This window comes from Canis aureus, chromosome 21, assembly GCF_053574225.1.
Source record: "Canis aureus isolate CA01 chromosome 21, VMU_Caureus_v.1.0, whole genome shotgun sequence".
NCBI classification, from domain to species: Eukaryota; Metazoa; Chordata; class Mammalia; order Carnivora; family Canidae; genus Canis; species Canis aureus.
In genome coordinates this window covers 3313562-3341550 of record NC_135631.1, presented here as the reverse complement: position 1 = coordinate 3341550, position 27989 = coordinate 3313562, and the positions used below count along the sequence as shown (strand labels likewise).

Genomic DNA, 27989 nt, shown 5'->3' with positions numbered 1-27989 from the left:
CCCAGTTTTTTTTCTCTTTGTTAACAAATGTGTCTGAGTCTTGGAAAACACCCCAACCCCGGAAATGTGTGGGAAAAGAAAACAAAAACTTTCCAAATCCAACGGTCCCGTGCAATTTTTTCAGGGTGGGTGCTGGTGGGACGTTGGTCCTGGCTCCGAGGTGGGTTTTGGGCCCAGCTTGCTGCCCATGAGAGCTGGTAAGTAGCCTGTGAAGTTTTGGGCTGAGCGTGGTTTGGGGCTGCCGGGGGCGCCTTGTTTTTGTCCCAAGCCTAGGTCCCTCCTGGCCTAAGGGTGAGGCTGGGGGGACCGTTGGGGCGTGGCCCTGGTTGAGCCCGTCCACCTGGTCCGCTCAGCAGCACAAGCCGGAGGCAAGAGCGCTGTGTTGCCCCCTAGTGGCTACAGTGGGTCTCTGCCTCTGGGGGCCGCTTGGGCCAGGCTCTTGCAAGGGCACTGCCCCTGTTACAGGGGAAGGTGGGGTTCTTCCTGGGTGAAGAGAGCTTCGGGAGCTGAGTCCACACTCACCCCCAGTCTGCCTAACTCCAGAGTCTCTGCTTTCTCTGCATCCCTAGGGATTTGGTCGCTCTGGTCTGGAGCCCGCCCACCCCCACTCCAGTTCACGCTGGCTGACTGTGGGTAGCTCCTGGGCTGCAGGTGGGAGGAGAGCCTGCCCTCCGGCGCTTGCTCCTTCATGGAGACACTGAACAGGCCCTGGTCCCAAATGCCCTGAGACCCTGGTCTGTATTTGCTAAGCTTCTCGGTCGCAAGGAGTATAAACTCTTGAGGTGAGGTTGTGACCCGACTGTGTGGGCCTTCTCAGGAAAGCAGAGCACAGGTGGTCTTCATCTTCCAGGCGGCAACTGCATCGCCACGCTTCTGCCACTCAGGTGTTCTCTCCTTTCTGCGGGGTGGATCTCACCTCCCTCTCCTGGCTCTGCTTTCTTTTTTTTTTTTAATTTTTATTTATTTATGATAGTCACAGAGAGAGAGAGAGAGGCAGAGACACAGGCAGAGGGAGAAGCAGGCTCCATGCACCGGGAGCCCGACATGGGATTCGATCCCGGGTCTCCAGGATCGCGCCCTAGGCCAAAGGCAGGCGCCAAACCGCTGCGCCACCCAGGGATCCCTGGCTCTGCTTTCTTGTGTCTTTCGCTCCCCATCATCCTTCACTTTGATCTGTGTCATGAACTTCCATTCGCAGGTGGCTCTGTTGCTGGGCAGCTCATTTTTTTTTTTTTTTTAAGATTTTGTTTATTTATTCATGAGAGACACAGAGGCAGAGACACAGGCAGAGGGAGAAGCAGGCTCCATGCAGGGCGCCGGATGTGGGATTCGATCCCAGGACCCCGGGATCACGCCCTGAGCCAAAGGCAGATACTCAACCACTGAGCCACCCAGGCACCCCTGGCCAGCTCATTTTAAAAAAAGATTTTATTTATTTCAGGGAGAGAGTGAGATAATGAAAGGGGGGAGGGGCAGAGGGAGAAGCAGACTCCTCACCAAGCAGAGAGCCCCACGTAGGGTTCGATCCCAGGACCTGAGCTGAAGACAGCTGCTTAACCCACTGAGCCACCCAGGTGCCCCTGGCCAGCTCGTTCTTGGGGCATTTTCCAGGTCTGGACACTTCTCAGGGTCCTTTGGCTTGACTCCACAGGAGCCCCGCTTCCCCCTCCTTCCATCCTGGAATGCAGCTTTTGTTTTAGGATCCTCCTTACCCTGGGGTGTTTCCTCAGGGACCTTTGAGGGACCTTCCCCGAGTGCTGTCCCTGGTGAGAGACTGGGATCTCCTGGAGCTGCCCCCGGTGTGGACTTCCAAAGACTTGGCCTCTCCTTGTCTCCTTAACCAGCCCCCACGGGAAGGCATGGACCCTGCTTGTCTGCCACTGCTCACAGTCCTAGAACCTGGAGGAAGCCCTGATTCAGAGCAATCTTGCCAGGCCATCCTGTCCCCGTGCCAGTAATGACCTTGCCCCCCAGGATCTCTGTCCAAGGGATGGAAACTTATCTCATGTTCCCCTGCCCCATCACCACTAGCCAAAGAAAACAAATATAGGCAGGCAGGAGTTCCATGGTGCCAAGAAGGGAACATTCTTACTCTGGAAACTTCTAGAATGACCCTGAACAGTCCATCAGAGTAGAGGTCCAGAAAGAGGGACAGGGCAGGAGTTGGCAGGATGGGCTCCAGTCCTGCTCAAGGGCTTGGTTTTAAGAGAGGAGAGATTTCTGGACACTACCATTGACTCAGTTTACCCATCTGCAAGATATGGTCACTTCAGTCTCTGCTCCTTCGTCTGGGCATATGATGTTGAACTTAACACCTGGGCCTGAGCTGAGTTCCTTGGGGTCTGGCTGGCCTGGCAGTGACCTCCAGGAGTGTGCAAACAGCATCTGGGGTGACTGAAACCCCAGGAACCTCACTCCTTGACCCTTGTTACCTGCAGGGATGTGTCAGGAGATTCCACCTGGGGAGGATCTAGGGCAGAGTTGAGGGAAGAAGCTGAATGGAGTCTAGCTGATACCTTTGACCTTGAAGACCACACAACCCCCCAGGTAATAGAACACAATCTCAGCCAGGCCTGGAGTCTTCTGGGAGGACAGCCCTTTCCTGGAGGTGGATAAAGAGCCAAAGGAGCCTGCATGGCCCTCCCCACATACCCTCTTGGGAGAGCTGCAGTCCTGTCTGGAGCCAGGAGAGGGGCCCAAGTGGGTGCCGAGCCATTTTCCTGTCCACACTGCCTGAGGCCTCTATTGCCATGGGGAGAATGAGACTGTGGGGTAGTTGATGGCTTCTTCCTTCCCACACCCAGTTCCCTTGGCTCTTCCATCATGGGGTGCCCCTGCAGCCCCTGGGGTCGGGAGCTCCCTGCGGTGAGCATCAGAAGAGATGGAGTGTCCTAAGTGAAGGCCTGCCATTTGGGTGGTGGCACCCAGCTGGGAAGCAGGTCTTTGCTGCCCAGAAAGCCCCTCACCCTTCAAAGGGCATCCTCTCCGCCATGGTGATGACAGCCATCCCTGGCTGCCCGAGAGGAGCAGGGCCCTGGACCCTTCCAGCTTCCAGGTCCTGCTGAGTGAGGGGAGGACATGTTGGAAGCCGGTAGGGCCTGGATGGGTCCGGGAACCTGGGACCTCCTGGAAGGGCCAGGAGCAAGGCTGCTCTGCATGTGGGCAGGGGGAGAGCTCTGAACACTTGGCGAACTGGAGAACACTCTAGGGTTGAGGAGGAGCCATCTCCCACTACTCCTGGGTTCTCTCTTCTGGAAGCTTCTGGACACCACAGGGACTCAAGAATGCTGAGCAAAGGTGGGAAAGTATCTAGGGCTCGGCTGAGCAGCAGACAGGAAGGACCAGAAGTTCAGAGCAGGCTGAGACAAACTTGCCTTTGGGCAGTTTTACAAATGTGATCCCCACTCCCGCTCCTTTGTCCTGGGGGTCTCCACTGAGGGGTGGCCACAGGCAGATACCTGCTGCCCCCACCCTCAGAGGCTCAGGGCTGCAGCCCGTAAGACCAGGCCAGTGAGCGAACCTGTCTCCTGGGGACAAGGAGCAACTTTCTCTTTTCCCATTTGTCTTCTCATGTGTGTCTGAGCGCGTGTACCCCCATCACTGGTGTGTGTGTGTGTGTGTGCGTGTGTATGTGTCTGTGTGCACGCATGTGTAGGGTACCTTTAAGGAGGCGCCTGGAAGCAGTGACACAAACAGAGCAGAGACCACCTGAGCACTGCTCTGGGGTGGCTCAGCAGATTAGCAGCTGGTGGGGACCCCGATGGGCAGCAAGTGGCTTCTGCCTACACCCACATTTGTGTTAGGGGAGCTCAGGCGTCCATCCCTTTCCATGTGAGGTCTTGCCCCGGGTTTTCCTGTAAGTGGTGCCAGTAGACTCTGCTGGGTCTTGGCTGGTTCTGAGAGGGAGGCATCTGCCTCAAGAAACATCCCTGGCTGCCCAGGTTGCGTGGCCCAGGGCAAGCTGGGTGGGTGGGGGGGGGTCGTAGCCAAAGCTGGGCTCTGGAGACTGAGGCTTTCACTCGTGATTCTGCCCCTCTTAGCTGTAGGTCATGGGTAATTGGTTTATCCAACCTTACTTTCCCATCTGTAAAATGGGCTGTCTTCCTTGAAGGGTTTGGGAAAAGATAAGATGATGCCTTGAGGCATCCAGGATGGTGCCCAGCTCATAACAGAGCCTGAAAGAAAGGGCAGACACTCTGGCCTGGCACCAGGGGCAGAAAAACCAGCCTGGGAGAGGGCCAACCCATTGAGGAGCTCCCCAGAGCTCTCCTCTACCCCACCCCACCCCCACCTGTGGCTCATCAGTGGAGTCAGTGAAGGGCTGTCATTTGTTCCTTTATTCATTCTTTTGCCTCCTTCGCATTGCTGCCCCTCCCACCAGGCTCTGTGTGGGAGCTGGGGCCAAGGGGGAAGCCTCTGGGAACCCCTGGGTTGGCAGGGCAGGAGTCATGTGCATGGCCACAGCTGTGGGTAAGGGATTCATTCTGGCCTTGGGCTGGGCCCTGGGCCTGCAGGAAGGAGGCTATTGCCCTGGGTCCGGTAGGAGGGGCACAGAGGATGGGTCCCGTGGCTGGAATGTGGGGATGAGGGACCAAGGGCCAGAGCTGCCTTTTGGGTACAGCTGAGGAGCTGAGACATGTTGAGGCCCTTGGGGCAGTGCGAGGTGCTGGGAGAGTTTTGACTGCGGGTGACGGTGGCCTCCAAGCTCAGGGGGCAGTGGCCAGCTGGGGGCCGCCAGCAGAGTGAGCAGGGAGCAGGGTGGGAAGCTGGTCCCTGCTCCTCCTCACAGTCATGAGGGAGGGTCCTGCGAGGGTGCATGGGGCCGACCCCTTGGCCAGTCAAGCCATCCTCTCCTCCTTCTCAATCGAAGGTGGCTCCTCTGGCGGAGAGGGACAGCCCTGGGGCTTCTTCTAGAGATGGGGGCCTTTGCTGTCCTGCCTCCTCCGAAGGAGAGAAGGTGCTCCGCCCAGCGATCCTTGGCAGAACTCCCAGGAGGCTTAAAGGTGTGTGGATTTCAGGACCATGGGCCCCAGGGTGCTCTGTGTTGCCTTCTTTGCCCTGTTCAGACATGAAAGACAAAAGCTTTGTGTCTCGTGGGTGCAGCATGACCTATGACCCCTGAACTACATCTCTCCCAGGGACTCGAGAGGTCTTAGGGCGCTGCTCTGGGGAGCCCAGGAATGGGCCCCCTGAGTACATGCTGGGGAAAGGGTGGGCAGGTGACAGCCCTGCCAGCTATCGAGGGGATTCAGCAACAGATTCCGGGACCCCCAAGGCCCCCAACAATGCCTATCATGCCCCTTGGCCCCCCCTTTACAAAGGACTACAGGCTTCCATCCCCTGGACTTCTCTTAAGGTGGAGCTGGGGGTGGCCCAGCTATTTAGGCCTTAAATGGTAGAATGAAGAGCAGGAAACAAAGTCCAGGCGGTCAGCCGGGGGACCCAGCCTTTGGTCTCATCTCCCAAAGATGTACTGTTCCATCCCTTCCTGCACCTCTGCTTCCCCTGTGCCCAGCGATGGGGGTGGGTGGCAGGCCCGCCCCATCCCGGGGTTCTCTGGAGGGCAGAGAGGTCGGCCGCAGGGCTGAGTTCACTCACTGGTTCTGCACATCTTGAATGGTGTCGGGCAGCGGCAGGCTCTGGGTCTCTGGCAGCAGCAGGGCCACCAGGCCGCTCAGCACGGGCACTGCCCCGTACACCAGCAGGGGCAGCGAGTGGCCGTGCACACCCAGCAGCCGGACCAGAGGCCCCAGAATAGCTCCCCCACGGGCTGCCATCTGGCCCAGGCCCACCGCCGTCATCCTATAGTCACAGACACGCCAGTGAGGGGCCACTCTGTCTGCCCACGGCTTTGACCGCCCAGCCCCACTCTGTCCAGAGGGATACAGGGGTCCAGCGGGGGCAGGATGCACCTGGGCAGCCCTGAAGCCACATGGAGGAGAGGGGGGGGGACATCCGAGTCTGGGGAAGGCCATCCCCATCCTGCCCTCCCAGCCCCAGGCAACCCCTCACCTGAGCACGGTGGGGAAGAGCTCACCGGTGAAGATGCTGATGCAAGTGAAGGCGGCTCCCAGCCCCGCAAGCCCCAGCACGGCCAGGGCTGAACGCAGGGCCCCCAACTCTGTGGACAGTTAGCAAAGTCGGGGTGGCAGGGGCTCCGAGGTCAGATGGGGGCTGTTTCCAGCCTAAACCTGTCCCTAACCTCCCAATGTCTGTGATTCACCTCCATTTGGGTGTCCCCAGAACACATCCTGAGTGACCTCGTGGCTATGTTCAATGCTTACCCCGACACCCAGAGCCAGACCCCAGGAGTCCTCCTTGACTCCCTGCTCCCCGCCTATCCCTGCATTCCAGGACTAAGTTCTTATTTTATCTCCATAATTTTTCACGATGCCACCCCCTCCATGCTGTCCCTGCTTCTGTTGTCTGGTATAGGCCACCACCATCTCTCCCGATGCCCCAGCAGCCTCCTTCCTAACTGGGCCTCTGAGGAGGAGGCCAGGGCCTCTGTTCCTGGCTCAGCCTCTCCCGCTCCCCTAGGTGGGAAAGCCTCTGGACGCAGCTGTAAGCACCCGGACCCCCTGCTTACCGTATGGTACCAGCGTGTTGGCCAGGATGCAGAGCCCCGACAGCACCAGGGACACTGCCTGAGTGGGCCGGCGGCCCAGACGGCTCAGCAGCAGCAGGGTGCCTATCTTGGCTGGAATGTCCAAGACCCCGATGAGGGCCTGGAGCAGGAAGATGTTGCTGCCTAGGGCCTGCAAGTCCAGGGCCAGGCCGTAGAAGGTGAAGCCGAAGGCAAACCTGCGGGCCGGGGCAGGTGGAGTCGGCTGGGAGCAGGGCTGCTCACTGGTTCCTTTGTTCTCAGACCCGTTTCCACCCTCTTCCTGCAGGCTCTGTGGAGCGGGAGGGTGGTCTCTGTGCACCACCTTCCCCTGGGCTCCCCTGCCAGTGCTGCTTCTCCATAGGTTTGGCCAATGGAAGGCACTGGTGAGACGCTGGCAGTGCGGTCCTGGGCTGGGGAAGGCGGGATAATTCCTTCCTCCTTCCCTTGGGTGCCGTGGCTGGCAGTGGCCATGGCCCCTCTATGGCTGCAGCTTCAACTGAGCATGTCCTTCTTCTGTGGGCCTCGGTGGTTCTAGTCCTTGCTGAGTGGCACTGGCACCTGGGCTCTGGTAATACCCCCCCCTCCTCCCTGGCCCCTGCAGATGGGGTGGGCGTGCCTTCTCCTCCCCAGACGGCTGGGCAGTTCAGCTCTCCCAGCACCCTTGCTATGACTCCTCCTTAGGCATCTCTGCCATCCCCTCTCCCCCACCTGACCCCTCCTCCTTAGGCATCTCTGCCATCCCCTCTCCCCCACCTGACCCCACCTGGACAGCTTCCTCTGGGAGCCTGACTGCTAGAAGGGACATGGCTGTGCTGTCGGCCCTGTCCTGGAGGTGCTGTCAGGACAGTGGGACCCATAGGAGAGTCACTGGAGGCCCCTTGACTGGATGCCAACCAGAGCCCTGATTCCAGGGTCCCTGGGGGCCTGCAACAGCCCAAAGCCCACCAGAGGTGGAGGCTGGGGCCTTGGGTGTGGGTCAAGGGGACATCTACCAGCACAAAGTGGAGATACAGGTCCGGAGGCCCAGTCTAGGCATGCAAAACAGAGCATTCAGGCTGGAGGGAGCTTGGCCCGCACTCAGCTCTTCCTGCATGGCCGAGAGCAGGACCTGCAGGGTTGGGGTGGGAAGGTGTCAGCCCTGGGGGCGCCAGGGGGCCCTCCTCCCTAAGACCCTCCTCTTCCCAGAAGCCCTGAGCAGGGGCAGGGAGAGGGTCTGAGGGTTGAGCCCACAGGAAGGTCCAGCCCTGCCTTACCTCGGTGGTCAAGGAGTCCTCCACCGCCCCCTTCCCGTTGATGGCAGCCACCCTCCGCAGCTCCCGCAGACCCTGCTCCAGCCTGCCTGTGATGAGGAGCCATCGTGCAGACTCTGCCAGCCACCTGCAGGGGTTCAGGGGGGAAATGAGAGGGGCACTGCCTGTGGCCCCCGGGGCCCAGCCTGTGTGAGCCTCACTGCCCTTCTGTTTCCTTCTGTCCCGCGGGGTGGGGTGCTCACTGGCACCCACAGGCCCCAGGCTCAGTGAGGCCACACCGTGTGATAATCTCCTTCCCCTACAGGCCACCCTTTCTGCCTTTCTCCTTCTCCCTCTTGGACTGTGGTTGGGTGTCCCTGTCCTCCCCTTCTGGCCTCGCTCCTGACCTGTGGCCTTTCTCTTGCCTCACCTGGGAACCAGGCCTGGGTGAATCCATGTACAGTAAGGACCCTCCTGCGTGTAGTTACAGGACTACAGGACTGCAAACCCCCCAGGGTCCCCTACTGTCTGGCACCTCCCTGATGTCACACACAGCCTTTCTGCTCACCCTCAAGGCTGCACCCTCCTGCATGAGCTGGCTCTTCCCCCAAGGCCCCCTCCATGCAGGCAGCTTCACACCCAGAGGCTCAGGCCTGGAGCAGGGTCTTTGGTCCTGACATCACCAGCCCCCTCCACCCACACCCAATCAGCCACCAATTCTGGTCACTTCTAGCACCCCTCGAGCCTGTTCGGGCCCACTGCCCTTGCCTCACTTTTGACCCTGTGTTGCCCATGCCAGGATGACAGTTGCTGTCTCCTGGATGCGAGTTGGCTCTGCACATCCCATTTCCCCCTCCTCATGCCAGGACCCGGCCCTTAACAACAACCTGGCACCCATCGCCCAGACCCCTTGCCCTGGCCCTGCCCACTGAGTCCCTTGTCCTGCCCACCACTCTACACTGGCTTCTGCCTCTGCACCTCTGTTCAGGCAGGGCCCCCAGCCAGGCTCCCTTTCTCTGGGAACAGCAGCCAGGGGTGGAGTCACCTACTCCACATGCACCAGACCCTGAGGTCCTTCAGGTTAGCAGAGCCAGGGAGACAATGGGGACTCCAGACACACGTCAAGGGTAGAGTTGACAAGCCCCAGTGACCTGTTGGACTTGGGTAAGGGGGACGGTGAGGGATAGGGAAGTGTCATGGCAATTCGGACCCTGGGACCTCCTGGAAGGGGGCTGCTGTCAACCCTGAGGAAGCCTTGGGAAAGAGCAGGTGTAAGGAGATGTTATATTTGTGATGCCAAGACACCAGTCATGGAGATGTCATCAGGGGGATGGGTGGAGGCAGGGCCAAAGAGAGGATTTGGGGTCTGCGGCATGCGGAGGGAGTCAGAGCCTGGGGCACAGGTTAGGTGGCCGGGAAGAGGGCACCGGAACCTCCCGCCCCCTGCCCCAGGGAGAGGCCTGCAGCAAATAGCCAGGAGGGGTGCCCCGTCCTCCCCTGGCTTCTGCTGTGCTTCTTTCTGCAGTGACCACAATGGCCAAGCAAGTACTATGTTGCTGGGTCTGTTTGTGAATGAGCCAGGCTCAGCTCTGCTCTGCAGGCTGTCATCCACCCATCCACCCATCCATCCCTCCATCCATCCATCCCATCCACCCATCCACTCACTAGTTTATTATCTATCTATCATCATCTATCATCTATCTATCTCTATCATCTATCCCTCCCTCCCTCTCTCGCTCCCTCCCTCCACCCGTCCATCTACCCATCCATTCACTAGTTTATCATCTTCTTTCTATCATCATCTATCCAGCCAGCCATCCAAGAAATATTTGCTGTGCACCTATTATGTTTCAGGAGTTGGGCAAGAACCATGCCTGATTTATTTCAGGGCAGTGCAGATGTTCCCTAACCTCTCACGTATCTTGGCCCTGTGGGGGGGTGGGGCATGAGTCCCCTCTGACCACTGGGTCGTGGTCCCTGTCCTTCAGTAATGATGTCAGTACATGAGGCTGACCAGGGCTGTGTTCTAGGAGTGGGGCATGTGTGTGTGTGCACACATGCATGTGAGCTGTATCTTTGCATCCCACCCCTCAGCTTGGCCTTGTGCTGCCATGCCGGACACAAAGGGCTCAGAAAACATGCCTAGAGGCATGCATGCCAAGGCACCCAGGGACTCGAGAGGGTAAAGGGCCAAGAGATGATGGGAAGGAAGGGATGGGAGGAGGATGAGTAGAGGAGGAGGCACTTGGGAGGAGCAGGGAAAGGCCTTTGGTTGGAGTGGGTGAGCACTGTGGGCCTGGGGCAGCCAGCTGTGTCAGGCTCCTGTGCCTGTCCCCTGGCTGTGTCCCCCCTGGCCTCTGCTCGCAGGGTGGGGGGGTGGGCAGGTCTTCTCTGAGGAGAGGGAAGACACCCACCAGGAGTACACGAAACAGAGGAAGAAGGGCACAGAGATCACCAGCTGCAGCAATGCCCAGTCACGCACACCGTAGGCCACTGTGGCCATCAGGACCTGGCCGAAGCTGAAGCCCAGGGTGTTGAGAGTCATGGCCAAGGCTCGGGCCCGTGTCGACGTCCACTCTATCACTGCAAGGAGACCACAGGTGTCGGCCTGGGAGCCTGCACGAGCCTCCCTCGCGTGGCCCGTGGCGGAGACGTACGGAGAGTGCCGGTGTTCATCATGACGCCGGCCACGGCAAAGGCCACCAGGAAGCGGAACAGGCAGTACACGGGGAAGGTGGGGGCAAAGGCGGCCGCCGTGCCTGACATGGCCATCTGAAGGTAGTTCCAGGTCAGCACCAGCCTGCGCCCAAACCTGCGGGCACACAGACACGGGCATGGGGCGGGGTCCGCGGGCACCCCGCACCAGCCCTGGGGCTCTGGGGCGCCTGCACTGGCCTCCGAGTGGAGGTGGAAGTGGTGCTTGGTCCACACTTGAGTTACCCACCCATGAAAGGCTCGTACGCACCCCCAGAGTCCCCTGGGCCCGGGGAAGCTCGGAGGCGCTCTGGGCAGAGAATGAGCTCGCCGTCAGCAGGAGGCAGCTTGTGGCCGGGCAGATTTTAGCAGTGAACGTTGGAAAGGAGTGATGACCCTCTCCAACCCCAGAGGAGAACCCCAGAAGGCTCGGGGTGGGGAGGAGGCTTGCTCAGGGGCAAAGCTGGAAGGCGTGAGGAGTGTGACTCCCGTGCAGGCATTCCGACTGGCGGCTGAGCGCTTTCTCCCCAGACCCGGCGACAAGAGGCCAGGGCTATGGGAGCCTGGGAACACAAGGCGAAGGGGGCTGCTGGGACCGGGGTGGGGGACCTCACCTATCAGAGGCTCGGCCGCACACAGCAGCTCCCACCAGCATCCCAGACAGGTAGATGGACTGAGCCATGGGCTTCAGGGCATGGGAGTCACACACCAGGTCCCACTGGTGGGAGAGTAGTGGGAGGTAAGCCCAGATGTGAGGGAGCGGAGGCACTGATGGGGAGGCCCGTGGGAGCTAGGTGTGGGTAGATGGCCTGGAGACCTCTAGGGTGGTAGGCAGGGCTGTCCCCCTAAGCCTCTCCACATCACCCTATTGCCCTCTAGTCCCGGGTCAAGTCCTTTCTAGACTCATTAGCTCTCCCTTGCCTCACCCACTGTGCAGGGCCACCCTGAGTCGGTGCCTGGTCCCTACTCCCCCAGGTCTCTCTGGTTCTAAAAAGAGGCCCCTCCCACTTGCCCAGATTGGGCTGATTTGCCTCCTGGGGTTCCCTGTCCCCTGAGACAGACTGGAACTGCCTCCCGATGAGCGATGAGCGAGAGGAGGGGCCGGAAGTGAGGAGGTCTGCTGAGGTGGGTCCCTCCCAGGACTGGGCTGTTCTGAATCCAGTCAAATGTGAGTTTGACCTTGGTCCCTAAAGTGAGGACTTGGGGAAGGTGTCAGGAGAGCCTCTTACCTTGGCCACGATGGTGGAGGTGAAGGTGCTGTTGTCATACACCCAGCCGTCCACGCACGGCTCTGTGGCAGCCTCACTCCAGTTGGTGGCCGTGGCGTTGGGGTCCAGGAGCTGCCACTGTGGTTGGCGGAAGCGGAGACACTGGTGGGGCTCGTGGTTGGGGCCCAATGGAATGGAGACGGTCAGGAGGTCCTTGGGGCTCAGGGTCCCGGGGACACTGGCCTGGTCAGTGCTGTTGTCCAGGAGGGGAACCCAGCAGCGGTGGCTGGGCACAGCGGCCGAGAAGTTCTCCAGCATGCTCTGAGTGGTGAGCCACATGATAGGGACCACCAGAGCCACCATCTGGAGAATCTGAAACCTGCCCAGGCCACCCACTAGGTCCAAGAGTTCAGAAAATGCCATGGAGCCCACGCAGGGGGCCCAGTGGAGGTGCCCCCTTCACAGGAAGTGGCCTAGGGCAAAGGGGCCAATGTGGGGGGCCCGCTTGCCCCACAGCAGCACCTACTTCGCCAGCAGAGAAGCCTGGAGCATGGCAGTGGCCACCCACTTCGCTGACTCTGGGCCTGGTCTCTCCAGGCACCCACCTGGCAACTGTCACTTGGAGTGGCTCCAACTGGGACTGGGAGCTGTGGGATGTGACTCTGAAGCCACCGGCATCCTTCCAGAGACTCAGCAGGGCCTGTACCTCCCGGAGAAACTCAATACAGGAAGTGGGGAAAATGAAGACTGAAGTCACCCAGACTGGAATTAAAATGTGACCAGAGGATACTTACGGAGTTAGGGGTTAAGAATCAGTCAAAGTTTAACCTAGCTCTGAGGGAGGCCCAGAGGCAAGCGCATAGCTGTTCCTGTCCTGCCAGGAAGTGTGGCCCGGAGCACCTGGTCTCTGATAGGTGTAGGGGAGGCCTTGGCCAGGCTGTTGTCTCCCCGCGGCTCCCCTGCCTGCCTCACAGGGTGACTCTCCAGGGCACACTCAGGACAGGTGCCGGCCAGGGCCATACTGATCCTGGCACCGGCATGAGCCTGGATTGACATCTGTGTGTGCATGTGGCCTGGGTCTGGGTCATTGGCAGCCTGTGTGGCCCAGCCCCCCACCCAAACCCCTGACCTCCATTGTTTGCTGCCACTGATGGCCATGCTCCTCTGTGGTCACCCTCTCTGAGCCCTCAGTAGGGCTCTCCAGGGCCATCAAATGTGTATGTGTGACGTGTGGCAGGTAGAGGATGAGCCAAGGAGCTGTGACAGGGACCCAGCCATTTCTTCTCATGTACTTTGGGGCTCAAGGCTGCCCATTTGGGGAGTAGCTCCTAGCTGCTTTGTGTCCTGCCCACTCTCTCCCTGCCTATCTGCACAGCGCACCAGGTACAACCTGTTTGCCTCCCTGGCCTCTGGGCCCCGACGCCCCCACCGCTTCCCCCGTGTGCCCTGGGCCAACTTCATGGGGTCCTGGCCTTGCTCCTGGCCTTGCTGATGCTCGCAGCCTGGAATGCATCCCCGGGCTCACCCTTGGACCACGTCCCGCATGCACTACGAGTGCCTCCTCCTCCAGGGGGCTCTGCTTGCTTATGCTTGCCTCCCTCCTGGGCTCGAAGTCAGTAGTAGAGTCCCATCCTCACAATGGCCTGCACCTCTATTACTGTCCAGCTGGTCTCATTTCCAGCCAGGTCTTGGGGGGCAGGAACTCTTCTTTAGAGCATCTTTGGGACTGGCACAGAATTGGACAGCAAGTGCAGGCGCCATATAAATTTGCTTCAGCTGGCTTTAACAGCAGCTTCTGTTTTTTTCCAACTATAAAATTAGTGTACACACTCCCAAAAAGTTTCAGAAAATATTGAAAGGTACAAAGAAAACAAAGATCGCTCCTAAACCCACCAGCTAGTAGTCACCACTGCCGACACTCTGGCATAAGTACTTCTAGAGTCTGCTTTGGTCCCTGGCACGTTCAGGTTCCTCATTCTGGGCTGCAAACTAAGCTTCATGTCTCTTTTTGCAAAACCCAAGCCAAAAGGCTCTGACTTTAACTTGTAATTCTAACCTATTCCGTTTATTGGAATTACTGCCTCATGTGGACTCTTGTATGTTTTCTTTGCTGAATTTTCCCTTTGTTTTTTGTTTTCTTGTTCCTATTTTTTAAAAAATATTATTTATTTATTTATTCATGAGAGACACACAGAGAGAGGGGGACAGAGACACAGGCAGAGGGAGAAGCAGGCTCCATGCAGGGAGCTTGATGTGGGACTCGATCCCAGGCCTCCAGGATCACGCCCTGGGCTGAAGGCAGAGGCTAAACCGCTGAGCCACCCATGGAGCCCCTCCTTGTTCCTATTTTCTACTAAACCCACTGCATTTTCTTGCTCTATTTTCTTCTGTTTTGGTTTGGCAATCGTGCATGGCACTTCTGATAAACTCATATTGGAGCACATCCTCCAGGAGCTTTTTTATGCCACCTCCTGTCTTCAGACCTCTCAAAGGATGTCCTTTCTCCTTGTTTTGCTAAAGAAATAAAAGTCATTAGAAGCCAACAGTCTCGGGCAGCCCAGGTAGCTCAGCGGTTTAGTGCTGCCTTCAGCCTGGGTCGTGATCCTGGAGACCCGGGATCGAGTCCCATGTCAGGCTCCCTGCATGGAGCCTGCTTCTCCCTCTGCCTGTGTCTCTGTGTCTTTCATGAATAAATAAATAAAATCTTTAAAAAAAAAAGAAGAATCCAACAGTCTCATCCTCTGACCTGCCTCGGGGCCCCCCATTCCACCTTTGTTCCTGCTACTTCAGTGGCCCTCGTGCTCCCCCTCATCGTGACCCCCTTGGCTGTGTTCCCTGCAGCCCACCTTGACACTTGCTCAAGCCTCTTTAGCATCTGTCTTTGCCTTCCTACTGGATAGTTCCCACCAATGTACAAATATACCAGTTTTCAGAGCTCCCAGCTAGCTTAGTCAGAAGAGCGTTCGACTCTTGATCTCAGGGTTGTGAGTTTGAGCCCCACACTGGGGGTAGAGGTTACTTAAAAAAATAAGTAAATAAATAAAAGTTTAAAAGAACTCCAAATATGACATTCCCCCAATCCTCAGAGAAGCTCCCTTCCCTTTTTCTTTTACAGATTTTATTTATTTAATTGAGAGATATAGAGATAGAACATGAGTAGGGAGGGAGGAGAACCCGCTGAGCAGGGAGCCTGATGCTGTGGGGGTCGATCCCAGGAACCTGAGATCATGACCTGAGCTGAAGGCAGACGCCTCACTGACTGAGCCACCTGGTTGCCCCTAGCCCCCTCCCTCCCTTTTATCACCTCTCTTCAGCAGCCACCTCTTTTCCTACTACTATTTCTAGTACAATTTCACAAAAGCATCATGGGTGTTTGCCTCCAATTTCTCTCTTCCTATTCTTTTTTTTTTTTTTTAAGATTCTATTTATTTATTCATGAGAGACAGAGAGAGAGAGAGAGAAAGAGGCAGAGACACAGGCAGAGGGAGAAGCAGGCTCCATGCAGGGAGCCCGATGCGGGACTCGATCCCAGGACTCCAGGATCATACCCCGGGCCGAAGGCAGGCACTAAGCTATTGAGCCACCCAGGGATCCCTCTCTTCCTATTCTTTTTGGATTGATCCCCATCAGATTTTTGTCCCTGTTACACCCCAGTCCCCAATGACCTCACTGCAGCTGCATTCGGTGACCTTTTCTGGGTTCTTCTTACTGGAAGGCACTTCCCTGGGCCCACAGCTTTCATACCAGCTTCTGTATCCTTCGCTGGTCCCCTCCCTTCTCCCCACACTCCTGGGTTTTGGTCCTCTTCTCTACTGTTGGTACAGTTAACATCTTCAAGGACCCCTCCTTGCAGGGCTCAGCTTTAATCCAACTGCCTGACCTTGCAGGCCCATCAGAACAACCTTCTCCACATCCCCACTGGAGCCACTCTGGCCCCAGGGGCACCGTGTCAGCAGACTGCAGGTGGGGTCCTGAGAAGACGGGTAGAGGCTGGCAAAGAGTGAGCATTCTCACCAGAGTCAGCTCTCCCGGATCTCTGTAGAGCCCTGTCGAAAAGGAGGGTAAAATTTCCCATGTCCTTTCCTTTCTAACTCCAGACTCTTGTAAATTCAGGTTCTCATTGGTTGTTTGTTGATCTTTTCTCTCCCAGGGACACTATAGCCTCCGTGTCTGTCTGGTTCTGTGTCCCAAGAACTTGCTTGACTTCCTGTCTACAAGCGGGGGTTGGGGCGCAGGTTATCAGTTCTTGCATTTGCAGGCAGCACAAAGTTGGGTTGGGGGCCCCAAAATATGGCTGGCCAGACAGCAGTGTGGCCATTTGCAGCTAAGGTCCTCTCGCCTCTTGCCAGCTCCCAGAGGGTTTATCTCAGTCTTTTTTTTTTTTTTTTTTTTTTTTTTTTTTTTGTGGCCATCTTTGAGAGTGGCTCTGGATCTTGGGAGGGTAGTAGTAGCTTTTGCACCCTCTCTGGGGACACCTCTCGCGTCCCTGCAGTTGTTCGATGCTGCCAGGAGTCTTTATACCTATTCCCACCGCAACTTAACAAGATATTTGAAAGGATTAAAAAGTAGCTCTACGATCAGAAGTTGGTCACGTTTGAAGCTGATATTCAGAGCCTGATAGGAACTTTTTTAAAGGTCTTCTCCCCTAAGCTGAAATGAAACTATGTACCCAGAGAGAAAGAAGCCTTTCCAAAGACAAACTAAATTTCTAAATTTAGAACATAGGAATCTTTTGATCCATCTCAGCCGAGGATCTTCTCCCTGATAAAAGAAGCAAATGGAAGATAATATAGCTGGATGGGTGGGTCATCCCCTTGATATCATTAAGGCTGAAAGGCATTTCAAGTCCTGGACTGATGACGGGCTCACCTAGGAAGCGACCTTTCACAGCACAGAGATGAGGCTTGAAATGGAGCCCTTCATCTCCAATTTTTAGAGGTCAGGAAGGGGAGGATCCAGCAAAAGTGGGTGGTTTAGATTATGACTGTGGGTGAGGAGAGGGTCAAGGAGCAGAGGGTAAGGCGGATGAGCAGGAGCCAGAGAGATGGCACCATGGAAAGGCTTGGGGTCCGCCACCCAGAACCAGCCTTGGGGAATATCAGGTGTTAGCAGGAGATTGCATATGGCCCGAAAATGGGCACAGGTATGCTGTTGGTCAACACGGGTTTTTCTTGGACTGGGGGATGCACTGTGATCATCTTTCTGGCTGGATCGTGCAGCAGGTTTTTTGTGATTCCTCCCAACCCCCGACGTCCTGTGGTGACAGCAGCTGCCTCTGGTCCCAGGCCAGGCAGGAGAAAGGGCAGGCAGGAGTGCTCACTGTCAATGACTCAGCAGATTCCCCAGGCGGCTCGCAGGGCTGGCAGAATCAAGGCGGGTGGCTGGAGGGGGGCAGCCAGAGCCAGCTGGGTTTGCTCCTACCTCCAGGGTCCCCAGAACTCGGGACACAATATTAATGTGGCATCTGAGCCTCCACTCTCCTTCCTCCCTTCCCTCAGATCCATGGGCTGAATTCTTTAAGGCAGGATGTCTGTCCTGGGGGAACGTTCTGGGTTGGTCCCTTTGAAGGTGTCTGCCAGCCTGCAGCTTGTCACCCTTTCACAAAGCCTTTGATGACACCCCAGTGCTTCTGGGGCAAGACAAGCCGCCTGGAGCCCTCTTCTCCCTGGTCCATCCTCAGAGCCTTCTCTGTGCTGCTACTTTCACGTGGCCTGGGCCTGGCCCCCACAGAACACGACTCATTCCTGAAATGCCCCAATGCCGTCTTCTCTTGTTTGCTCTTTCTTCTGTCCGAGGGCCATGACCACCAGCCCACCAGCACACCAGCCCACTGCCACTACCCCTCCCTCCAAGCTCCTCCCCTGCTGCCCCTGCATGTCCCCCTGATAGCTCTGCCTCTGCAATGGCCCTGAGCTCTTCCCTCAGTCAGATGACGGCCCCATGTTTCCTCAAGGCTGGGTCAGAGTCCTCATGTACCCAGAGCAGGACCGGCTCATCTGTGGAAAGAGCATCACACACCCCACTTCACAGGGGTGTTTCCAGGACAAGAAGTTGTGGCTCTCAGAGGATCTTCACCTTCTCCTGACACCCCCTACCCCAACACATGTGGTGGTGCCTGGAGTTCCAACTTCTCCAGAACCTCTGAACGTCTGGTCTCTTGAGTGTTTCTTGTTCCAAACTGCTATTCTGAGCAGTTCTGAAAGTCTGGAACTTTCCTTTCTGGAGAAACACGGTGGCCCCACTCCCCCTCACCACTAGCAAATGTGCCCCACATGGGACCATGGGCTCAACTCAGATTTTCCCACAGAACAGCTGAGAGATACCTCAACATCTCGTGATGATGGTGGTGGTGAGGCTGATACCTAAGAATCATTGAGTCTTTTTCTTTTTTTTTTTTAAGATTTTATTTATTCATGAGAGACAGAGAGAGAGAGAGAGAGGCAGAGACACAGGCAGAGGGAGAAGCAGGCTCCATGCAGGGAGCCCGATGTGGGACTCGATCCCGGGTCTCCAGGATCACACCCTGGGCTGAAGGCGGGCACTAAACTGCTGAGCCACCCGGGTTGCCCATCATTGAGTCTTTATTGTGTGTTGGACACAATGTTAACTTCACTTCCTGTAGTAACTCATTTAATCCTTCCAACAACCCTTCTAATTAGATATTCCATTCTTTTCTTTTTTTTTAAGATTTTATTTATTTATTCATGAGAGACAGACACAGGTGGAGGGAAAAGTAGGCTTCCTGTGGGGAGCCTGATGTGGACTCGATCCCAGGACCCTGGGATCATGGCCTAAGCCCAAGTAGATGTTCAACCACTGAGCCATCCAGGTGCCCCTCTTTTTCTTTTTTTTAAGATTTTATTTATTCACTTGAGAAAGAGAGAGAGCACAAGGGGGTGGTGGGAAGTGGCAGAGGGAAAGGGAGAGGCAGGCTCCCCATTGAGCAGGGAACCTGACCTGAGACCACTACCCAAGCCGAGGGCAAACACTTAACCAGCTGAGCCACTCAGGAGCCCCAATATTCCATTCTTACACCCATTTTACCGATGTGGAACCTGAGGTTCTGAGCAGAGTCCAGAGTACACAGCTACCCTGTGCTAGGATCGGGACTACAGCCCAGGTCTGTTCAGCTGTGGTAGCTCTGTTTTTAACTTCTGAGGTTGGCTGAAGGCTGCGGGCAGCAGGGGAGGATGCCGGGGAGCCGCTGAAAGCCTCACGGCTAGTGTCCCTGACCCCTTGCCCCGTCCCTCTCACTGGGGTCCCGTTCCCTTCCCATTGGCAGCACCTTCCCTCACCTCTCATTTTCCTTGAGCTCATGTAACTCCAATCTCCTAGCTCAGCGCCTCCCAGAGCAAGCCCCAAGTGAGTCCCTGTCATCGCCCTTTGGTGCCCGGGGCAGGGATCCCTTTGCTTCTCTGCGCTGCCAGCTCGACCTATTCTCCCCCTGGACCAGATTTTAGCTCTACTTTTGTGTGGCCAAAAGACTCAGTAAGAGATTTCCTAGGACAGAGATGTGGCCTTCCCCAAGCTGACTTCCAGAGTCTCCCCCCAGAACAGCCCGTGTCCCCCGTTGCCACACCACACGGGCCCAGCCTCGTCCCCAGCCCCAGTGGGCCCTTGTGCACAAAGTCTTGCCTCCTGTCCCTGGCATGGCTCCGAACTCACCTCTGGCCTCAAGGCTGCTGACCCCGGGGGAGCAGGTGGGGGGGGTCACCGGCAGTACCCATCGCCCATGGGGACACCACTGGGTGTGGGGCAGGCACAAGCCGCTGGCTCGGTGCCATCGTTGGCAGGTGGCTGGGGCTCAGGGATGACTGTGCCGTGACTTTAATTGGCCCTGATCGCAGCCCCCCTGACCGTAGCCCCCCAGACCACAGTCCCCTGCCCAGGTGTCTCCGGCCCCTTGAACAAATGTGCTCTAAATAGGTCAAGGAGAGCGCTGGACGGCTTCCCTTTCAAAGGGAAAGTCTGGCCTTCCTTCACCAAAGGGACTTCGCTCTCCTTGCTGTGTCTAAAAGATATTTCATGTTAAAATTCAACGGAGAGATGTTAACCAGCCGTCAGAATAAGGCTTGTCAGAGCCCAGGCCTCTCAGACAGGCTGAACTTTGCCTCACTCTGGGAGGGTCTGGCCCACCCTGGGCAGCCACCGGCTGGCACATTTTAACAAGGCCGGATGCAAACACCGCTGCCAGGCCCTGGGGGGGAGCCCCGCGTCCTCGGACCTTCAAGGCGGGGGTCTAGCATCCTTACTGAATAAACCAGATGCTGCATAGCTGCATTTTAGGGACACCTGGTCCTCCAACAGGGTCCCTGTCTCTTCTTGGTTTTGAGTTGCAGCCTGTTGTCAAGAGCAGTGATGTTAGGCTGATGCAAGGACAAGCTGGGGGCTGGGAGCAGGTAGGGGTTGGGGGAGGACAGGCATTTTGGCAAAATCCCTCTCATTTTGCTGGAAAGCCCAGTGGCAGGATTTGGCCAGCAGTGTGCAAACACACTATGCAATCAGGAGTTTACTTTTCCGCTTCTGGGGATGAGAAGTGCACAGTCAGAGTTCAAAGTAGCCAGTGCCAGCCAGGTTTATTAACGAACCCGAGAATTCGCCTGAAAGGAGAGGCAGTGTGGCCTAAAGGTTATCACACAGACTCTGGAGTGGGTTTAAATCCCTGTTCTGCCCAAGCTGTGTGGCCTTGGGAAAGGAATTTAACTTCTCTGTGCCTCAGTTTCCTCCTCTGTAAAATGGGGGCAATCATTGTTCTGATCTCCTAAAGCTCCTGTGAGGACACAGGAGTTGGCGAGTTGGCTATAGCAGCCCCCGGCGAGCAGTGAATGCCCATTACTAATGTTATTACCAACATCTTTTACTTTTCTGACAATGGGAGGAGGGGGGAGACACCTGGGCGCCCCAGGAAGCTAACTTGAGAAGGGTTCATGGGAAGCTGGGGTTGGCCCAGAGTCAGATCAAGCAGGGATAGAAGTTGTTTGAAGGACAGGCATCGACGACACACCAGTCAGGCTGCTGTAAATCTGGGTCAAATGTGATTCATCTTTTCACATATGGCTGCTATTTGCTTGGCCGTTTTAATGAGGAACTCGTACTTTTTGAGAAAGAGCACCTGTGTGGATGTGAGGGGGACTGGACCTCCGGACTTACTCCCTGTCCATGCTGTTTGGACAAAATGCAGGAGGGTTTCGGGGAGACAGGTGGTGAAGGTAGGACTGCTGGGCTCCTGGTTACTTCCTGTCCCCGCTGGAGTCTCTGTCACGGGGCTTGTGTCTCCCTACATGTCTATACTCGATGGCCCTGTAGGCAAGAAATCAAAGGTCAGCCTCCAGCCTTTATATGCACACACTCACACATGTGCACACAGGCACTCACGCATGCACTCACGTGTTCACATATACTCCCGCACACACGCACACAGGCCCTCACACACAAATGCACACACATGTGTTTGTACACACATTCTCATGTGCATGCACACACTTGCACATGCACACATGCATGCATGGGTGCATATATTCACACACGGTGCATACACATGTGTGCGTGCATACATTCATACATGCACACATACTCACACGTGCACTGCACACACACATGCACACACACATTCACACACACACTTGCACGCATGCTCTGCTGGCCTCAGTCAGTAAGATTTGAGGAGACAGAGGGCGTGTTTGCCCTGCAGCAATGAGAACAACCAGGCTTGGTTGGAACTGGACGGTCTTGCCCCTTCTCCCTCCTTCTCTCTCCTCTGCTTCCTCCTGTCCCGGAGGTCTGCTCTTATCTCAGGACCATTCTGTCCTCTTTTTGCTGTAGTGTCTCCTGCCAAACCAGTGTCCTCAGGGTCTTGTGTTCCGCCATGCGGCCTGGGTGGGGTGGGGTTCCTCACTGAGACAGGTGTATCCCTAAGGGGTCTGTTCTCAGGTCCTGTGGGTGCCCCGCCTCCATTGGGTGCCAGGCTCTGGGCCCCAGCACAGAATCGCCAGGCACTTTGGGGTGGGACTTGAGGTCTCCTCAACTTACATGAGCTGGGTGGGGGTATAACAACACTTAAGAGTGAAGCAAGTTAACATGCTCCTTACAGAAGCAATTTGCTTTCTTTGAGACTTGCAGACCACTGGCCTTGGAAAATAAGGAACCAGAACATTCCCAGGCCACAGAAGCCAGCAAGTTGGCTTGAAGCTGCCTTGGCTCTAGGATGAGTCCAGCCATCTTTTAGCAAAACGTCTTTTTCTTTTTAAGGTCACACAAATGACTTCACTGACTTCCCTTTGCACATGCGTAGACCTTCCCCCTCCTGCAGAGAGAATAGAGTTGTCTTGCACAACCACCCCCATGGCACTGAGGAACCAGACCTTCTTGCACCACCCTGAGCACCGGAATAACTCTGGAGGTGGCATCACCGAGTCTGCATGCAAGCCAGAAAAGCCACAGATCCCTGCACTCCCTTAACGGATTCACTCACTCCCTTTAGAAATCTCTGGCCCAGGCAGAAACCTCAGAGTTGGCCTTTGGACAAGAGTACACCTTCTCCTGAGGTAGCCAGCCTCCAAAATAAAGCTCATCTTTCTTTCCAATCAAAACCTGTCTCCTTAGTATTGGCCTTTTGGGCCACCAGTGACCTAGCCCAAAGAACATGGTGCCTCCCAGTGATACCATGGGCAGGGACCCTGATCTGACGTGGGTGCCTGGAGCAGTGGTGGGAAGGAGGGTACTTGTGGAGGGGTGGAGATCCCTGGAGACTCTTGGCCACACTCTGGCTTGGGAAGGTGGGGCTCTAGGCTTTCAGCAGGTGGAAGCAAAGAGAATGGAAACACAATGGAACAATGGAATGTCCTCTTTGGCTTCTTCATGCTCTCTTCTCTCCCATTCATTCATTCATTCATTCGTTTATTCAACCAACAATTATTTTTAAAAATACCTGAGTCAGGCCCTGGAGCAAAGTTCTAGGGATGCAGCAAGACCAGGACAGAAGCATTCCTGCCTGTGAGATGGAGGGAGTGGGGAGGGCCAATGTCAGGAGGCCCACAAATTCTATAAGTGTAATGAAAGAAATCAAGAGGGCATGGGAGTAACAGGGAGGAGTGGGATGGGCCAGCACTGGGGACTTAGCCAGCAGTGAGGACTCAGCCAGCAGTGAGGATGGCCTCACCGAGGAGAGACAAACACTTACACCTAGACTGGGAAGGGGCCAAGTGGTGAGGGCCGAGCAAGCAGTAGGGCAGCAGTGTGTGGGAGATCCCTGCAGTGGGCAGGACCTGCTATGTTTCTGGTGCCACAAGGGGGTGAATGAGGGGGAAGCAGGCAGGGGATAAAGCCAGGTTACATGGGGTCCTGGGGGGTCTCGTGAGAATCGACAGAAGGTGAGAAGCCACTGGAGGGTCTCCTGTAGGGCAGTGACGGGAGCCCTGGAGAACACGTGGTGGATGGGTGTTGTGGGGGCAGCATTGGGAGCAGGGACCAGTGAGGATCTCCTGTGGTGTCCGGGGAGAAGTGAGCCTGGCTTAGGTGGTGGCCTTGATGAGGACAGACACAATTGGATGGGAGGTGCATTCCAGAGAGGGAAGCAGTGAGTCTTGGTGACATGGGGTGAGAGAGGGAGGGTTCAAAGACAACTGCTAAGTCTCTGGCTTCAACACCACTGGAGCTGGGCCATCCTGGGTCTGGGGGAAGGTCATGACTTCACCGTGGGCTGTGTTGAGATCCCGACGCCAGGAAGGCAGCACAGGGGTTGTTGGGTCCCAGCTGCTGCGAGAAGGGTCCTGCTACTACACAGATAATCCCAGTCTTGGATAGTCTGGCTGGAGGGGCCTGGGAAAGTAAGAGGCTGGAACCCTGGTGATTGCTCCCACCAAGTGTCTTGTGTGGCTCCTGGTGCAGCTGGAACATGAGAGGGGCTTGGCTCCTCCAGACACATTTTATGTGGCCCAAATGCTGTGTTTTATTATTATTTTTAAAGATTTTATTTATTTATTCATGAGAAACACAGGCAGAGGGAGAAACAGGCTACCTGCCCGGAGCCCGATGCAGGACTCAATCCCAGGACCCCGGGATCATGACCTGAGCCAAAGGCAGATGCTCAACCACTGAGCCACCCAGACATCTCTTTTATTTTACTTTATTTTTAATGACTTTATTTATTTATTTTGAGAGAAAGAGAGAGAGAGCATGAGCAAGGGGGAGGGCAGAGGGAGAGGGAGAAACAGGCTCCTCGCTGAGCAGGAAGTGGGATGCATTCAGGGCTCCATCCCAGGACCCTGGGATCATGACCTGAGCCCAAGGCAGAGACACTTAACTGAATGAGCTACTCAGGTGCCTCAAAATGCTGTTTCATTTTTTATTTGTTTTTTTTTTTAAGATTATTTATTTATTTATTCATGAGAGACACAGAGAGAAAGGCAGAGGCATAGGCAGAGGGAGAAGCAGGCTCCATGCAGGGAGCCCGATGTGGGACTCGATCCCGGGACTCGGGGATCACACCCTGAGCCAAAGGCAGATGCTCAACCGCTGAGCCATCCAGACATTCCCCAACGCTATGTTTTAAGCAAGTGAGCCAACATTGAATATTTTGAAGATTTCACATAAAAATTGTGACCTCTGATTTAAAAACACTCGGGAGATTTGGCCACCCTCGGCTCAAGCTTCAGGGAGATGCTGTCTGGGCCTGAGTGGCCTTAGGGCTGAGCCCCATATTGCCCCCGCCGGCTGGGCTCCCCACAGATGTTTGCAAGCTCACTCCTTACTTGGGGAAAAGGTGTTCCCATGTGGTAAACCCCCATCAGGTGGGCCATTCAGAAAACATCAGTCTTCCTGGGCTCTTCCTATTTTTCAAGCTCCACTCCTGACCTTTCAGCAGATCCAAGGGACTCCATCCAAATCACACCCTTCCTCCAACCACATCTCCGCACAGGTATCCGTGGGCACCCTGGTCGAACCATGTTGTTTCTTGCCGGGTCACGACAGCCACCTGTCAAGGCTCCCCGCCCCCAGCCCCACAGCCCTGACACGGATTCTCTGCTCTGGGACAGATCAGGGCCACCTTTCGGAATCCCAGTCAGATCATGTCAGCCCTCGCTTAAGACCTTACAGGCATCCTTCTCACCCAGAATCCAGTCAACACTTTCCACCACTGCCACTGGCCCTGGAGGCCCAGCCCTGCCACTTGGGTGGCCGCAGTGCCACCCTGTCCTCTACACTCACGGCCCAGGAGACACAGGCCTCCGGCCAAACACGCCTGGCCTTAGGGCCTGGGCTGGGAGCTGTCTTCCCATAGAGGCTCTGCTCTAGGCTCACTTTTATTTTTTATTTTTTTAAGATTTTATTTATTTATTCATGAGAGACACACAGAGAGAGGCAGAGACACAGACAGAGGGAGAAGCAGGCTCCATGCAGGGAGCCTGATGTGGGACTTGATCCCGGGTATCCAAGATCAGGCCCTGGGCTAAAGGCAGCGCTAAACTGCTGAGCCACCCAGCCTGCCGCCCAGGCTCACTTTCAAACTTAATAAACATGTAAGGCAGTGAAGCACCATAGCCATAAATGATAAGGATGTGTCATATAATATTGAGTTGGAAGAAGTAAGTGGCGGAAGACCACGGAATTCCACGCTGGTGTTGCTACAGCATATTGCTGAGGGACGTGTAAGTAGCAGACACACATACAGGAAACAAGAAGATGCGGGAAGACAGTGTTGGTGGGGGCCCCATAGGGGCTTCTGAGGACAAGTGAAGCCCCATTTCGTGTACAAAACCATTTGTTAATACTTTTTAGAAGATTTTATTTATTTATTTAAGAAAGAGAGATCGGGAGAGCACAAGAGCACGAGTCAGGGAAGTGGCAGAGGGAGAAAGAATCTCAGATACCGTGCTGAGCATGGAACCCAACGCAAGGCTCAATCCCTTGACTCTGAGATCACCACCCTGAGACTATGATCTGAGCCGAAATCAAGAATCAGATGCTCAAATGACAGAGCCACCCAGGCACCTCGATAATAATTTTTAAATTTGATCACCTCTTTTTTTTTTATTCTTTTTTAAATTTATTTGTGAGAGAGAATGAGAACATGCACAAGAGGGTGGGAAGGGCAGAGGGAGATGGAGATGCAGACTCTGCTAAGCAGGGACACCCGCACCGTGCAAGGCTCAATCCTAGGATCCTGAGATCATGACTTAGTAGACAGAACCACCCAGGCACCCTGATTAGTTTTCATATTTAAGTATATAATTTAATGGGTTTTTGACATAGGTAAACACCAATGAAACCATCTTCATAATTAAGATAATGAAATATCCATCACCCCAAAGAGTCCCTGCCACAACTTTGAAATCCCTCCTTCCCTCCTTTCCTCTTATCTTGAACGACCACAGATCTGCTTTTTGTGCTACAGAGTAGTTTGCATTTTCTAGCATTTTATATGCATATATTTTATATGAATTGTAAACCATTGCATAGATACACCAAAATCTGTTTATCTACTCATCTGTTGATTGACATTTGGGTAGTTTCTAGCTTTTGGAAGTTACAAATAAAGCTGTTGCAACCATTCACGTGCAAGTCTTTATGGGCACAGTCTTCCATTTCTTCTGGTAAATATTTAGAAGTGGAGCAGCTGGGTGGTAGGATTGGCTGTGTATAATTTTTTAGGAAATTGCCACACTGTTTTCCAAAGAGGTACCATTTTACATTCCCACAGTTGCCCCGCAATCTCGCCAATACATGGTCTTTAAAATTTTTGCCATTCTAGTGGGTTTGTGGTGGCATTTTGCTGTGGTTTAAATATGATGATGTGGTTCATATTTTCATACACTGACTTGCCATTCATGTATTCTCTCTGGTAAGCATCTGTTGAAACATTTTTAAGTGTTTTAAAACTTGGATTATCTTTTTAATTGTTAAGTGGTAAGAGTTCCTTATATTTTTTGGATAGAAGTTCTTTGTCAGACACAGATTTTTCAGATATTTTCTCCAAATTTGTGACTTGCCTTTTTGTTTTCGTAACAGTGTCTTTTGGAAAACAAATGTTAGTTTTTAGGAAGCCCAGCATATCATTTTTTCCCTTTATAATAAATAAACTTGCATTATTTTTTAAATATTTTATTTATTTATTCATGAGATACACAGAGAGAGAGGCAGAGACATAGGTAGAGGGAGAAGCAGACTCCCTGTGGGGTCTGATAGGGAACTCAATCCCAGGACCCCAGGATCACAACCTTAGCCAAAGGCAGGCACTCAACCACTGAGACAGCCAGATGTCCCAAGCTCATATTCTTATGTCCTATTTAAGACTTTTTTGCCACGTTGTTTTCTTCTAAAAGTTTTATAATTATAGCTCTTACAGGTCTATGATACATTTAAAAGTTAATTTTTGTATATGATATGAGTTAGGGTTGAGCTTCCCCCCCCTTTCTTCCCTTCCTCCTCTCTCCCTCCCTCCTTCTTTCCTTTCTTCTTTTATATGACTATCTAATGATTCCAGCATCATTTGCTGAAAAGATTGTCCTTTCTCTATTTATTTGATTCAGTACCTTGGTTGACAATCAAGCAACCATATACACATTGCTCTATTTCTGAACTCTTGATTCTATCATATCAAACAAAAATTACCCAATGTTGCTCTTCTTTTTCAAAATCAATTTGGCTGATCTAGGTCCCTTGCATTTTCATATACATTTTAGGATGAATGTGTCAATTTATACTGAAAAACAAAACAAAACACCTATCTGCTGGCATTTGACTGAAATTGCATTGAATCTATAGATTAATTTGTGAAGAATTGACAACTTGATGATATTGAGTCTTCCTATCCATGAATATGGTATATCTCTTGATTTATTTAGGTCTTCTTTAATTTCCTTCTGCAAAGTTTTATGTTTTTCTGTTTATAGATCTTGTCTTTCTTTAATTGGGTTTATCCCTAGAAATCACATTTTCCCATGCTGTTGTTAAGTGGTATTATGTTAAACATTTGATTTCTGATTGCTACAAGTATATAGAAATGCAACAGATTTTTGTATCTTGACCTTGTCTCCTGTAACCTTGCTAATCTCATTTATTAGTTCTAGTAACATTTTTGCATATTTCTTAGGATTTTCTACAATTTTGTCATCTGCAAATTAAAGATACTTTCATGTCTTCCTTTCTTGTCTAGATGCCTTTTATTTATTTATTTTTTTATTGCACTGACTAGAACCAATATTGAATAGAAGTGGTGAGAATGGGCATCCTAGCTTCAGTCCTGACCTTGAC

At 54.2% G+C, this 27989-nt stretch overlaps 1 protein-coding gene and 1 long non-coding RNA gene across 6 annotated transcripts; one reads left to right on the top strand and one right to left on the bottom strand.

Moving 5' to 3' along the window:
* The first annotated feature begins 32 nt into the window (after positions 1-32).
* On the top strand, positions 33-22327 carry LOC144292250 (uncharacterized). Its single transcript, XR_013359697.1, has 2 exons — positions 33-197; positions 21987-22327. It is a non-coding gene; the product is annotated as an uncharacterized LOC144292250 (long non-coding RNA).
* On the bottom strand, positions 4320-12517 carry SLC22A12 (solute carrier family 22 member 12). Of its 5 annotated transcripts, XM_077862238.1 has the most exons (11): positions 12344-12452; positions 11760-11876; positions 11145-11248; positions 10494-10648; positions 10251-10419; positions 7861-7984; positions 7600-7715; positions 6590-6804; positions 6013-6121; positions 5599-5802; positions 4320-5058 (listed from the first exon to the last, which is right to left on the bottom strand). In XM_077862238.1, the coding sequence occupies exons 3-11, from the start codon at positions 11210-11212 to the stop codon at positions 4998-5000; spliced, it is 1221 nt and encodes a 406-aa protein (XP_077718364.1). In that variant the 5' UTR covers positions 11213-11248; positions 11760-11876; positions 12344-12452; the 3' UTR covers positions 4320-4997. The 5 variants fall into 5 exon arrangements, with proteins under 5 accessions (XP_077718364.1, XP_077718360.1, XP_077718363.1 ...); XM_077862234.1 differs by having other exon boundaries at positions 11760-12515; XM_077862237.1 differs by lacking the exon at positions 11145-11248 and having other exon boundaries at positions 12344-12515.
* Positions 22328-27989: the final 5662 nt, after the last annotated feature.